Consider the following 12,703-nt stretch of genomic DNA (forward strand, 5'->3'; position numbering starts at 1 on the left):
GAAAATCTCAGCTGCCCTCCTGGCTCTTTAATAACGATCACTGTCAGCAGACTAAATAAAACACCCAGACACCCCAGTACCCTAAGCATCTTATTGTAAGTCTGATTAATTACAAAGCATCTACAAGTAACAGCAAAAAGACACAAACCCATGAATAAAAATAAATGAGCCAAAGGCCACACTGAAATACATGAAGCATGATTCGGATTTGCTAACCCTACCGATTCAAAACAAGAAGGTAGCACCAATACTTCACCCTCCATCTTCATTAGCACCTCACCACCCTCCGGACCAGCTCCACTTGCACCATTATTTGAAATAAATTAGATCGATTTAAAACAAGTACACCGCCTTAATACCAGCTGGCCCCATACCCCAAATTTTTCACTCTGCATCCGCATCCACTCTTCTCCACCCCAGCCCTCATCCTCCCCTTGTCATTCCCCGTTTGCCCCCCAACCCCATCCTCCTCCTCCCCTCAGGCCCCTACTTCCACTATGCCCCCTCCCTCGAGGGCCTCCTCCACCTCCACCTCCTCCTCCCCACTCCCTCGCCCCTACCCCCGTCCCTCCCTCAGCTCGGGGGGCCGCGGGCCCGGCTCACCTCCAGCTCGGTGTCGCCGGGCTCGGCCACCCCAATGATCTCGCTGGGCAGCTCGGCCAGGTCGGTGACCCGGATCAGCCCGTCGTGCAGGAAGATGGTCTCCTCCTTCACCGACAGCCACTGGGCCGAGTCGGTGGCCGCCGCCGCTGAGGCGCCCGCCGGAGACCCCATGGCACGGCCGGCAGGGGGGCTCCGCAGGGCTGAGGCGAGGCGGGTCCCGCTACCCCCCCATGGCGGGGGCAGGGCGGGGGCAGGGGGGTCTCCAGCAGCCTGGGTGCCGGACAGCCGGAGCGCGGTGGGCAGCAGCGAGGAGCGGCGCGCTGCCACCGCGGCGCCAGCGGACCGGGGACCTCCGTGAGCCGCCGTGCCCGCCCGCAGCCACCACGTCCCGCTCCCTCCTCACACACACAGGTGACAGCGCGACGCCATGTTGGGGGCTGAGGCGGGCCCGGCATGCACTGCGCGAGGAACAATACACCCTCCCCCCTCCCAGCCCCGAGGGGCCCCGCCCCCGATCCCGCCCCCCGCCCCTCGGTGCCGCCCCCCGGGCTCGGGCGACGCCCCCGACGCTCCGCCCCCAAGGGCAGCTCCCACCGGCCGGCGCCGCGCCCCGTACCGTGCGCGCTCCTCTCAGCGCCTCACCCCCGCCCCGCACCGTGCGCGCTCCCTTCACCGCCTCTCTCCGCACCGTGCGCGCTCCCCTCACCGCCTCAACCCCTCCCCGCGCCGTGCGCGCTCCCCTCACCGCCTCAACTTCTCACTCCCGCCCCGCATCGTGCGCGCTCCCCACACCGCCTCTCCCCGCACCAGCGCGCTCCCCTCACCGCCTCACCCTGCACCGTGCGCGCTCCCCTCACCGCCTCGCCTTTCCCCGCCCCATGCGCGCTCCCCTCACGCCTCACCCCGCACCGTGCGCGCTCCCCTCACGCCTCACCTTCCTGCCCCCGAAGGACCCTTTCTCCAGCCCCTGGGCCGAGAGCTGCCCCCTCAGCTCCTCACCCCGATGGTGAGGCCGCTCTCCTCAGGGCTTCCTTCTTCAGCCTCACCTTGGTTAGTCAGGACCCCTCCGAAACCACCCTTCTCTCTCAAGGACTGATCCCTCTTGGTGCTTTCGTTCCCCACAGGGTTGCTTCTCCCCTCCCAGGAGACGAGGGGTTCCTTCCTTTTTTTGTCTGTCCCCCTCTCCTTCCAGAATGACCTCCCTTTCTCCCTTCCCCTCCCTCGTCCACCCCTCCATCAGCTTCTCGAAGGAATCCTGTCACCTCACAGGCAGCCTTTTCCTGAAGGACCTGAGAGCAAGCAGGTATATCCCTTCAAATCCATACCTCCAGATTTATCTGTGTCACAAGAGGATGCCAGAGGGTGTGAAGCAAAGGGTTGGCAACACCACAGTATATGTGGGAAAAAGGAGATCCAAGGAAAAAAGGACCCTTTTCCCTGGTTGTATCTTTTGGGCAGCATCACGTAACCTACCCCGTTTCCCGGTGGTCCCATTCCACACCCCGTTGCCTCAGGCCTCAGCCCGGTCCTGTTCAGAGAGGCCCCAAGTGTCACAGGCAGCTGTACCTGACTGTTCGGCAAAGTACTTGCTTATGAGACAAATCATGTTAATGAGAAAGACATGATGATAAATGTTAAATATTTTTAGGGTGTAATTACTGTGGGGATTCCCGTTGCAAGTGACTGCTTTTCATGAAACAGTGACTGTACACATCTGGACAGAGATGGAGCGCTACATACTTATTTACTTGTTTGATCAGATTAAATTATTTAATATATTAGTGCATGGTAACAAATATGCTGTGGTATTGGAGGAAAAGCATATTCAAAGCTGTAGTAAAATGAGATCTACCACCAGTGCTTTATGTCCTGTTCAGTCTGGTTGGAAAGAAGCACATTTTCCCTGTAATGGACCATTACTCAACTTAGGGCCCACACCAAGTGTCTTCATATCACTGATTCAGCAGCATAAGCATTCACACAATTGCAGAGTTTGTCTTTGAGGCCAGTTCAGACCACGTAAGATTCAGGTAAGTTCATGCAAGCAGTTGTTTACAAATCTGTGTGATAGCTCAGTGCACTGTATTTGGTAGGGTATCACTGCCATTCATGTATTGGACAGCAGAAGAGTCTCCAGGCTTGGCTTTATTTCAGAAATAGATATTAATTTGCCTCTGTGCTAGAGAGTGTCATTTTTGAGCAGGGAGAGTATGGAGAGTTTGTATCATTTTTGTAAGGGAGAGACTGCTCATAAGCATCTGTTATTTTCGGTCAAGACACGTCACAGAGAGCAATGGCTGCAGATGGACATATCCACAGATATGAAATCCACCCTGATCCTCCCACGGGAGCTGTGCTAGTGCTCAGAAGAGAGAGAATGCTGAGATTTGAAGATTTTATGGCAGGTGGGACGTGGCAGCTGAGTTCTGGCAGTTGAGATAAGCTGCGCTCCCAAGGTTTCCTTGAAGGAATGGGAAAGCTGCTGAGGTTAGATTAGTCACAATATTTCATGCAAGATAGTGACTAGTGTTATTGTTTTGTTGCCAGAGTAGGAGTTTTACATTGTTTTCATTCATTCATATGAGACAGGAATAGAGAAAAAGGAACACAAAGCATGTTTGCATTTTAGTGGGAGTAACACTGAAAAAATTCTGTCTTCAGATTTTGTACTGCCATGGTACTAGTTGAATACCTTCCACAAAATCAATACAAATAGCAGAGCTGGGAGTAAAACAGGATGTTCACTTCACAAGCAATACTCATGCCAGGAAGGCTTGTCAAACAGAAAGGATTTGCACTGTTTTGTAGAGGTGGACAAGTTCTGGATATATCTGTTGTTCTCCAAAGGCCTGTTTCCTAAGCTGGGTAACCCCAGGCTGAAAATTCTTTGTCTCCAGCTCTCACGTGCTCTTTCCAAGGCCTTCTGGACTGCTTTATCCCAAGAGGAATATGGTTGCCACAGTAGCTCCCAGATGGAGAATCAGAGTTTGATATAGCTGTCGATTCAACCCACTAATTGCTTTGAAATATAAACCAAGGCCTTATATTTGAATAAGGAGCTGACTCAGAGCTAGAAGAGAGGTACGTGTAACTCTGGATGCACTCATACCAGGCTAAGCACAGAAGGAGGTGCATGGCTAAATTATATACCAGCCAGAGGCTGTGTTTTGTCATTTGACTGTGGGCTGGTGAACAATTCCTCACAGCAAGGATCCTGATACACAGGTTTCTCTGTGGTAAGTAACTTGAGCTGCCCCTGAGTGAAAAGCAGGCCACTTAACTGTGAACTGGAGATTCTGCATACATATTAGAAATCCCTTTTAGCAGTATTTCTCTGAAGACATCCCAAGCTGAACAGAGGGAATGTTTACCATTTTATAGTTATTTATTTGCTTATGTGGAGTTCCTCTGAACTGTATTGATTTGACAATTCAAAGTTAAAATTCAGTTATTGAATGAATCTAATGCCATAAAATTGAGAAATGTGTCCTGTCCTGCCTCAGTGCAGTAAATAAAAGAATTACTAGTAAATGTAAGATTTACTGAATTATTTTAGATGCCCATAATTCGGGAATTAACAGTTTGTTGTAAAATCTGCAAGCTTACATAGCATGGATACTGAGATAGCTTTCTACATAACATTTTCAATATTTGGGCGCTGTAATGAATTCAGCAAATGTAATGCAGTTTGTCTGGCATCTGCTGCAGAAGATGTTGTATAATATAATAAAAAAAATACATTATTTTTGCTCTGCATGTCACCAGAAAATGTCAGCCACTGTAACTTCAATGTAGCATTCAGAGGTGTACTGCAACAACTACAAAGAAGTCTTGTACTACATTATGGGACATGGTGTGACTCAAAAAACAGACTAGAATAACTTTGTGACACAAATTAAGCTGAAGAAATACGGTCCTTAAGTTGTAAATAGGTTTGTGCAGAAAACCAGTCTTTTTTTTTTTTTTTTAAATTATTTTTGAGCATATGGGTCAGCTGCTTACAGCTGCTGTGGCTGTCTCTCGTCTGGTGGCTGATTCTGGAATGAGCTTCCTGATGTGCAGGTCTCTGGTCCTGCAGCAGAATGTGCCCTTGTGCTTCTTTGTGCATCACAGTTACTGAGGTCTAGCAGAAGATGCTTAGGGTCTATGGGCGAAAATTCAGTTCTGCAAGCTGAAAGTGGAAATTCAGTATTCATGCTTCAAATTGACCATGTGCCTATTATGTAATGGAATTTAAAGGAACATTGTCTCACCCTCCAGATTAATTTTATATTGACAGTTATAACGTATGGTGGAAATTCTTTCCATCCTGAGGCTTTGCTGTACATCTTTCTGTTAATTTAGAAATGTCAATTTCAGTTTTAATGACCATTGTGGCACTAAGAAATGTATGAAACGGAAGAAATAGTTGCTATTTTTATGTGGTCTGCAATAACCAGATTTCCATACCCTGAATCCTGGCTCCTCTGCCTGGTACATGTTATTTAGAGAGCCCGAATGCCATCATTAATAAGGCCACTATGCAAAGAATACTGGCATTTCTTGGCACACTAGCTGTGATAAAAAAATACAGTTTCTTCATTTTTTTCCAAGTAAAACTTAGAAAGGACTGAAGTGGAAAAAAAATCAGTATTTGACAGAGAAGAAAGAACAATCTAGACAGTGAAATAAAATGATTTCAAACTTTAGAAATGTATTTTAATTACTAAGGAGACATATTCAATAACCTCTGAAAAAGACTCTGACTGATAGCAAGTTAGGCTTGAGGAAGGAAGCACAAATAAGAAGAGTTTTTAATGAAAATGAATAAGCACTATTTTATCATAGGGAACATGAGTATGAATCACCTATCTCGCAAACAGCCTTAAATTGGACATGAAACAAATGTAAATTATAGAATTGTAATAAAACTGCTGGAATGTTTTCTTAGAGGCATTCTAGTCCAGTGTTGTGATGCAAGCTGTGACAACACTTCTTGTGACACACATCCCATCTGGAGTGATGGAGACTCCACCTGCAATCTATTCCATTGTTGAATTGTCATTACAGTTAGGGCATTTCCTAATGCTTAATTGAACTTGTGTTACTGTAATTTAAGCCTTTTCATTTTTTTCAGCTTTTGCAGGTCCAGAGAACAGTTTATTTCCTTCCTCTTAAATGCAGTCTTTTTCATGTGTGAAGGCTGTGACAATTCTGCTCCATCATCTCTGTATTAAACAATCCCTGTTCTTTCAAACTTTCTCTGTTGCCCATGTACTCTGGAAGTCTCATCATTCTCCTGCTCTTTGGGATTTCCTCCAACTTGTCCACATTGCTCTTGAGCTGCTGGTATTTTAGATAAAACCTTACCACCATGAAATGGTTTGAACAGATTCCTGTGTCTTTGATGCAATACTCCTGTTAAGTGTCTCAGTATCATCTTTGCTTTCTCTGCAGCTGTATGATATTGTTGACTCATACTGGGATTGTAAATGAAATAACAACCTACTTTTAAATTCTGTTTGCAGTATTTCACATGCAGAAACAAAGAAAGCTGGCATTTAGCATTACTCTCAGAAATTTCATGTCTCATTTTCTTATTCAAGAATTTAACGCAAGTAGCCTTTTATGGAGGGAAGTATTTAAGTGCTGCCCATCAGTGAGGAACAGTGGTTGGGAGCTGAACAGATCCCTTAGTGGTTGTCCTGAATTTCTGAATCTCTAATGTCTCAGAAGACTCATTATTAATATCCAAAAATAGGTAGGTTTTAAATACAGCTATTCGGTACTGTTTTAAAATTCAACCTCCCTGAAAACCGGTGCAACAAAATGAGGAAAAAAATAAATGAAAAAAACTCTGCTACAATATTCTGCTCAATATTGTAAAAATATAAATGTAACAAAGTGGATTTATATAATTCATACCAATTATTACAAGATCCACTTTAGAAAGTGTTTCTCAGGGTTTGTAATGTTAAATTGACAAAATCCCTAATAACTTGGCTGAGATCTGATGATTTCAAAATTGGTTCTCTAGAATGAGTTACAAAAACGGTAGTTTCTTGGATCAATGTGTGCTTCAAGATTGGCCGTGTCTTCTACGTCTTGTGAAAGAGAGGAGGACTGCTTGGTAACGCTATTGTAATGCAGCAACTGGTCAGCATAGAGATGGGGCTGATACTTAGACGCAAACACAAAATATATCTTTCATCAGAACTATCTCTAGCTTCATATTTATGACATATTTTACATGAATTTTTATTTAAAACTCTTGGAAAAAGACAGTGTCATAAGCTGGTTTTCTATGAGACTGTCAAGAAAGTTGGAATTTCTACATTTGGATTTCAATAATTTTCTATAATTTCCCAAGTAAATTGGTTGAACTACTAGTCCTGCAAATCCCCATGTTTGAGAGCTATTCATTGATAACCAGAAAGAATTCCAGTTCCTGACACAGAACATACAGACTTTTGTTTTTCCTTGTTGGAGCATCGCCTTGTTACTCAAATATGTTCTTTGTTCCAAGGCAGACATCTAAAATGTCCATTTTTTTGCTATTTTGTGTTAAAAGACCTCAGCTTTAATTTTAGTAAAATCATTATAAGTCCCACTTGGAGTCGCATTCTATATCATAACTTTAAATCTCTGATAGTAAAAAATGAGACCAGATCTGTTAAACATGTTAAAGCCTTCTCATCTTTAAACAGAAATATATTTTCCTCCTTTACATTAAACAGTATGAACACAACTTGTTTTACTTCACGCTTGTATTTTAAGCGGAATTACAATGTAAAGTCATCCTCAGTATATCATGCAGAAAATGGGATGCATTAACCTCTGGATCACTCTGCTGTCCCAGTGCAGGGTCCAGGCGAGCGGGACGTTAACTCCCTGTCCACGACTCCTACAGGAGGTGGGTGTGGTGATCTGCTGGGGTTTGTGTCTGATTCATTAGACTCCCTGAAATGTTCATTCAGTGCTGATTGAATGTTGTCAAACCTGCCATCAGACTTCCTGAGGGAGGGTAAGTATGTTCACGTCATGTGAGGGATGGGGATAGCAGCTGCAGCTGCATCGCAAGGTGGGGAAGCACCATGCCTTGTCCTTGCAGGTGTTGAGGAGGGGAAGAGCTCTCTCTGGCCAGGCCGCCAACACTCTGCTGTTGGGATATCTGCCCCTGGTTAACTAGGCAGCTGGTTAACTAGCTGGTTAGCTTCAGGGTGTTGGTGGGGAGGCTAAGTTCATGTTACTTTATACTCGAACAAGAGCTGTAATGGACAAGACCTGTGTTTTTTACAAAACTTACATCCCTGGGAGAAATGAGTTCTCTCTCCTAGTCAGGGTGGCCCTACACAGACATTGCCTCAAAGTTCACTGAGAACTGGGCAGAGTTATATGGAATATTTATCAAAGATGTTTAATCCCAATCAGAATAAAAAGCTGAAATGTTGACATTTGCAATGTAACATTTCAGGGGAAAAAGTACATTTTGAGACAATTAACTTATTTCAGTTTTCTTTTTATTCCAATTTTACTTTATGTAAGATTTTATTTAATCCATATGTTGTTATAATTTATTTTTATTTTATATAATTTATTAATAATTTTGATGCTGGATAAAATTCGCATTGAAATGAAAACTCAAAATATCTGTTTTAACATTATGCTCTATTTTTTTCTTACTTCAATTAAGTTCTGTTAAATATGACTTATTCACAGGATGAGTTGCTTTCATTTACTGGCAAAATTTCTGCCAGCTGTAGATTTTCTTAAAATCTACCATATTATTAAAACTTCCTTAGGGACAGTCTGTATAGTGTTGCAGAAAAATATTGTTGTGACATCTACAGGAGCTTATATTTTATTTATAATAACTTATCCTTATTTGTATCATTACTGGCAACAGAGGAGATTTTTTAATTATAGTACTTGCGTTCTAGTACCTTTTTATCTCCTTTTTATACCCCATTCATCCCATTAGAACCACAAATAAAAATTCCTGGGAGAAGCTTCCCAGTACATCTTTCTTTCACTCTCACCTTGGGATGAATGGTCTGTACTGGCACAAAGCCATGAATATGGGGACGATTATATCTACTTTTGAAGGTATCTACCCAATCTGAATTTGCTGAATTCTGACAGACACCAGACAGTTCTGTCAGTCTTTTGTTTTTTTTGGTTTTTTTCCTTTTTTTTTTTTTTTTTCTTTTAACTTTTACATTGTCAACAAAGCCTCACTAAACTGAACTGAGCTGGTAATTGGAAGTAAATGAAAAGTCAGAAGAAAGGACAGGTAGGCCAGTGTGATCATATCCTTTGTATGCTAGGGGAATGAAGTATTTCCCATCAATTGTAGAGGTCAGGTCAAGAGATATAGCAATTAACTACTATGGGTATTCTGTAACTTACATTTCTTACATAAATATCCCATAATATATGTTTGTCTCATGTCTAAATATTTGCATCAGACTTCAGTGTTTTTCTGCTACAGTAATAATCAGCCTACCCTACATAACCAGATTTCAAACTATTCCAGTTCAGGAGCTACACTTTGTAGATGAGGATGCTTTTCCTCTAGACAAAGCAGAACTAATCAAAAAATTGAAATGAGTGCATCTTGGCTTTTTCATTTCTTGTTGATAGAAGTCTTAATTTGTTACAGCAAACACTTTAGGAATAAAATAGATTGTAAGTTTTCATGGCTTTTTAGAGTACCAGGAAGTCAAACTATCTAGGAAAGCTAGTTCAATTTCATTCATATATCTCAGCCTAAATCCATCATATGGTAAGGTTAGGAGTATTTTGACATTGAGAGTTTAAAATATATGTAATAAATACAGTAAAATCAAATGTATGAATAGATAAGTGGGTGGAAAGCAGGGATTACTATGGCTGGTAAGAATTTGTCAATATTACTTATTTTTTCTTATTATCTATAATTCCATAGCAGCTGTAAGCTTCATTCAAAAACAAAACCTTACTGTGATGTTTTACAGACACGGAACAGAACTGCTTGAAAGCTAAACACGAAGCACCGCTTGGATAGCTGCATTTGGAACTGATCACTGTGTTTCAAGAAGCCCATGAATGGGCTGAGGAAAGTCTTGCTGAGAGAAATCAGGCATCTTGAAAACAGAGCCCCTGAGGAAAGCTTGAAAGGATTTGGTAAGTTCAGTCTTGAGAAGAGAAGGCAGAGAGGATACATGGTAACAAATGTGGGAAGGGATGAAGCAGGGAGAGAAGCAGCAAGCTGCTATTGACAAGACAAATCATGGGCTTCAACTACAGCTGGGGAGATAGAGGGCAGACATCAGGAAACGTTTCCCATTGGTATGTCGTGTTCAGCGGGTGACTGGACTGCCTTCTGAGGCTGTGGGATCTCTTAACGGAGGGCTTTGGCAATGCACTAGGCAAGTATCTGTTGGGTCAGATGGGGACTTAGCTGATCTCATGGTGCAGGATTAGATGGTTTTCATAGCTTATTTGCTATTTTTTCTATTCTGTTTAAAGTAATTTCTATACCCATGTCAGGGAGAAAGCAGAAGGACCTGCAGGAAGGAAAAAGAAAAGAAAAAAAAAAGCAGTTTGGGGAATGTCATGTAATAGCTTGTCCACAGAAAGAAGTAGTGATGGACTGAATGATGGAGGAATTACTCAAAGGTGGCAAAAAGCAGAATTTTGCCAGCTTGCTTCCATCAGCCACGTTTTGTAGGTGTCATCCAGAATGAAAGGCCTGAGGCAGCTGTTTGCTACAAAAGGCTAGAGCTGAGTCTTTACATACATTTTAGATAAAGGTATGCCAATCCTAACAAAAATGTCTATTCAGTCACTCATGCCGAGTTAGCAATATTGGGAATAAACCCCACAACTCATTACATGTTATTCATCCAAAAATGACTTGCCTTTCATAAGCACATCTCTAAGTGAGGATAACTTGTAAGGGTGTTACAAAAGAGGTAACAGTGACTAGAGAGGCTGAAACAACAGGACACCAAAGAAAAGAGTCAAAGCAGGTTTTTAAATGAGAATTTTAAATGAGGTGGCTTCTGAACTTTTTTATCTTTCTCCTTTACTTGAAATTCACAAATCAGATACAATATCTTGTGAAGTCTTAATTAGCAGGTTTTCACAGGCATTGCAGCACCGCAGCACCCTTTTTCCTAAGAAAAGGAAGCCAGGTCAGTGAATCCCTGGCCAAAGAAAATGCTATAGTCTGTACTGGTTTTCTCTTCAATGGTGACAGGCATTCAAAACAAACTTAAAACTGAAAGCCACTAATTGAAAACTGAAACCATGCAGCGCAAATTGGAATGCCCTTTCCTCTGGGGAGAACAATTTTTCTCTCTGTATGGTGGTGTTTTGCAGCTGTAAGTGCCCACATCTCCAAAGGTGCTATTCCCATACTGCTTACCTCTCCTTCCTTCCTTTCTTGAAGCATTTCTACTGTTCTTTCCAGTATCTCTTTTCTATAATTTCCAGCAAATAATCTACTTTTAAAGGAAAAGTAAGAACCATTATACAATAAAGTCACAGTGAGTGAACAACTAGACGGGATATAAATATGAGTGAGACAAACAAAAAAGGATAAAGATGTCTACTGTGGTTTTGTTAGTGATGTTGCTGATTTCTGTGAGAGGTGCAGTCTTCTTATGCTCACTATGACTCACCTGTTTTTCTCTCTGTTCCTTACAGCCAGATGGCATAAACCAGTAAAGGCCAAATAATTCATCATTCCACAGACTTGTGATGGACTGGCCCCAAGATGAAGAAGCCAGGATGGTTGAAAATCTTTTCATGCTGCTACAGGTAGGACAGTTTCTTCACTTGTAATATTGTAGAGTTTATGAATGCTGCAGCGGCATGTCAAGTGCTAATGAAATCCTGGTATTGACAGGCAAAAGTCAGTCTTTTCTGGAATTGTTTTGTAAACCCTTGACTTGATGCTTAACAACATAGCAGTGTTTCTTTAAAAAGAACAACATCACAAGCAGCCTACAGATAAACCATGAAGAACGGTTAATTGCCCTTCAACTAAAATAACTCCATGAGCAATCAATCAACGGAAGAATTGAAAGCAGCACTATCTGTCAGTCATCCAAAGCCAACTGACTATTTGGAGGACTATACCAGTATCACCACCTTCATTAGATTATTGGTTCACAAACACAGCATCAGCCTAGCCTTTCACATGCAACACAGTGACCATATTATGTGTATTGTCCTCATTCTTCAAGATGGTTGTCATATGGCTGTTGATTGAGCATGACAAACACACAAAATAATCCGTTTCTTAGGCTTGATTATCCAACCTAACCAGGCTTGGCACAGTGGCCAATTGAGTGACATGAAAAGTTGCATTTTGGGGTGACAGGATGGGAAGAATGATACAAATTCTAATGAGAATTCTTATAAATCCCCAGGAGACAGCTGCACTGACTGGCTCATGCTGGGACACCCTTCTCAGGTACTTGTGAAATCATCTGTTTTTTCAAGTAAACCCAAGCCACATAATTTGTGATGTTATTTGTGTTATTTTCATTTTTCTGATTCAAGCTGGTAGCCACTTTGGAGATTCATGGGTTGCCTGTGTTAGAAGACAGTTACATGATGATGCTAGATGTTGCCTTGATGAAGTCCTTCTTATTTACAAAGTATGAAAAAGTCTTTTTCTTAGAATGTTAGATTAAATTAACCACAGATTTTTGTGCACAGTGCTTTGACCAAAGCCAGTATTTTGACAAGAAAAAAACCAACACCAAACCACTCTCAAAGTTTTCTCTTGCATCAGCAGTCGCAAAATGCAGTTTCCTTTTTGTCCCTCTGTGTTCCTAGTATGTGCATGTTTGTTTTTTTCTCTCACACAAACACAAAGCTCCAGATTTCAAATGCCCTTTTTGCACTTTCTGTGTCAATCCAGAGAGAAGCCATGTGAATAATGTGCAATGCACAGAAGCTTTGCCCTGTGCCTGTCATTTGAGTAATAGTTACTATTGTTTCAGTTCTCTGATTCTAGAGGGGCATTTGTTGGGGTTTTTGTGTTTATTTTAAGAAACAGTTATGGTTACCCACCATTTTCTATGGAATTCCATGAAACAGATCTTCATTTCAGCTTAGCAGGACA

At 42.3% G+C, this 12,703-nt stretch overlaps 1 protein-coding gene across 6 annotated transcripts in view; it reads right to left on the reverse strand.

Moving 5' to 3' along the window:
- Nucleotides 1-1,047, reverse strand: part of HECTD4 (HECT domain E3 ubiquitin protein ligase 4) — a 76,677-nt gene extending 75,630 nt beyond the window's left edge. For all 6 annotated transcript variants that reach the window (XM_037375628.1, XM_037375626.1, XM_037375627.1 and 3 more), the window contains exon 1: nucleotides 604-1,047. In XM_037375628.1, the coding sequence (XP_037231525.1) occupies nucleotides 604-774 (171 nt within the window). In that variant the 5' untranslated portion in view covers nucleotides 775-1,047. The remainder of the gene's footprint in view (nucleotides 1-603) is intronic.
- Between the last annotated feature and the right edge of the window lie 11,656 nt (nucleotides 1,048-12,703).

Source organism: Falco rusticolus, chromosome 1, assembly GCF_015220075.1.
Source record: "Falco rusticolus isolate bFalRus1 chromosome 1, bFalRus1.pri, whole genome shotgun sequence".
NCBI classification, from domain to species: domain Eukaryota; kingdom Metazoa; phylum Chordata; class Aves; order Falconiformes; family Falconidae; genus Falco; species Falco rusticolus.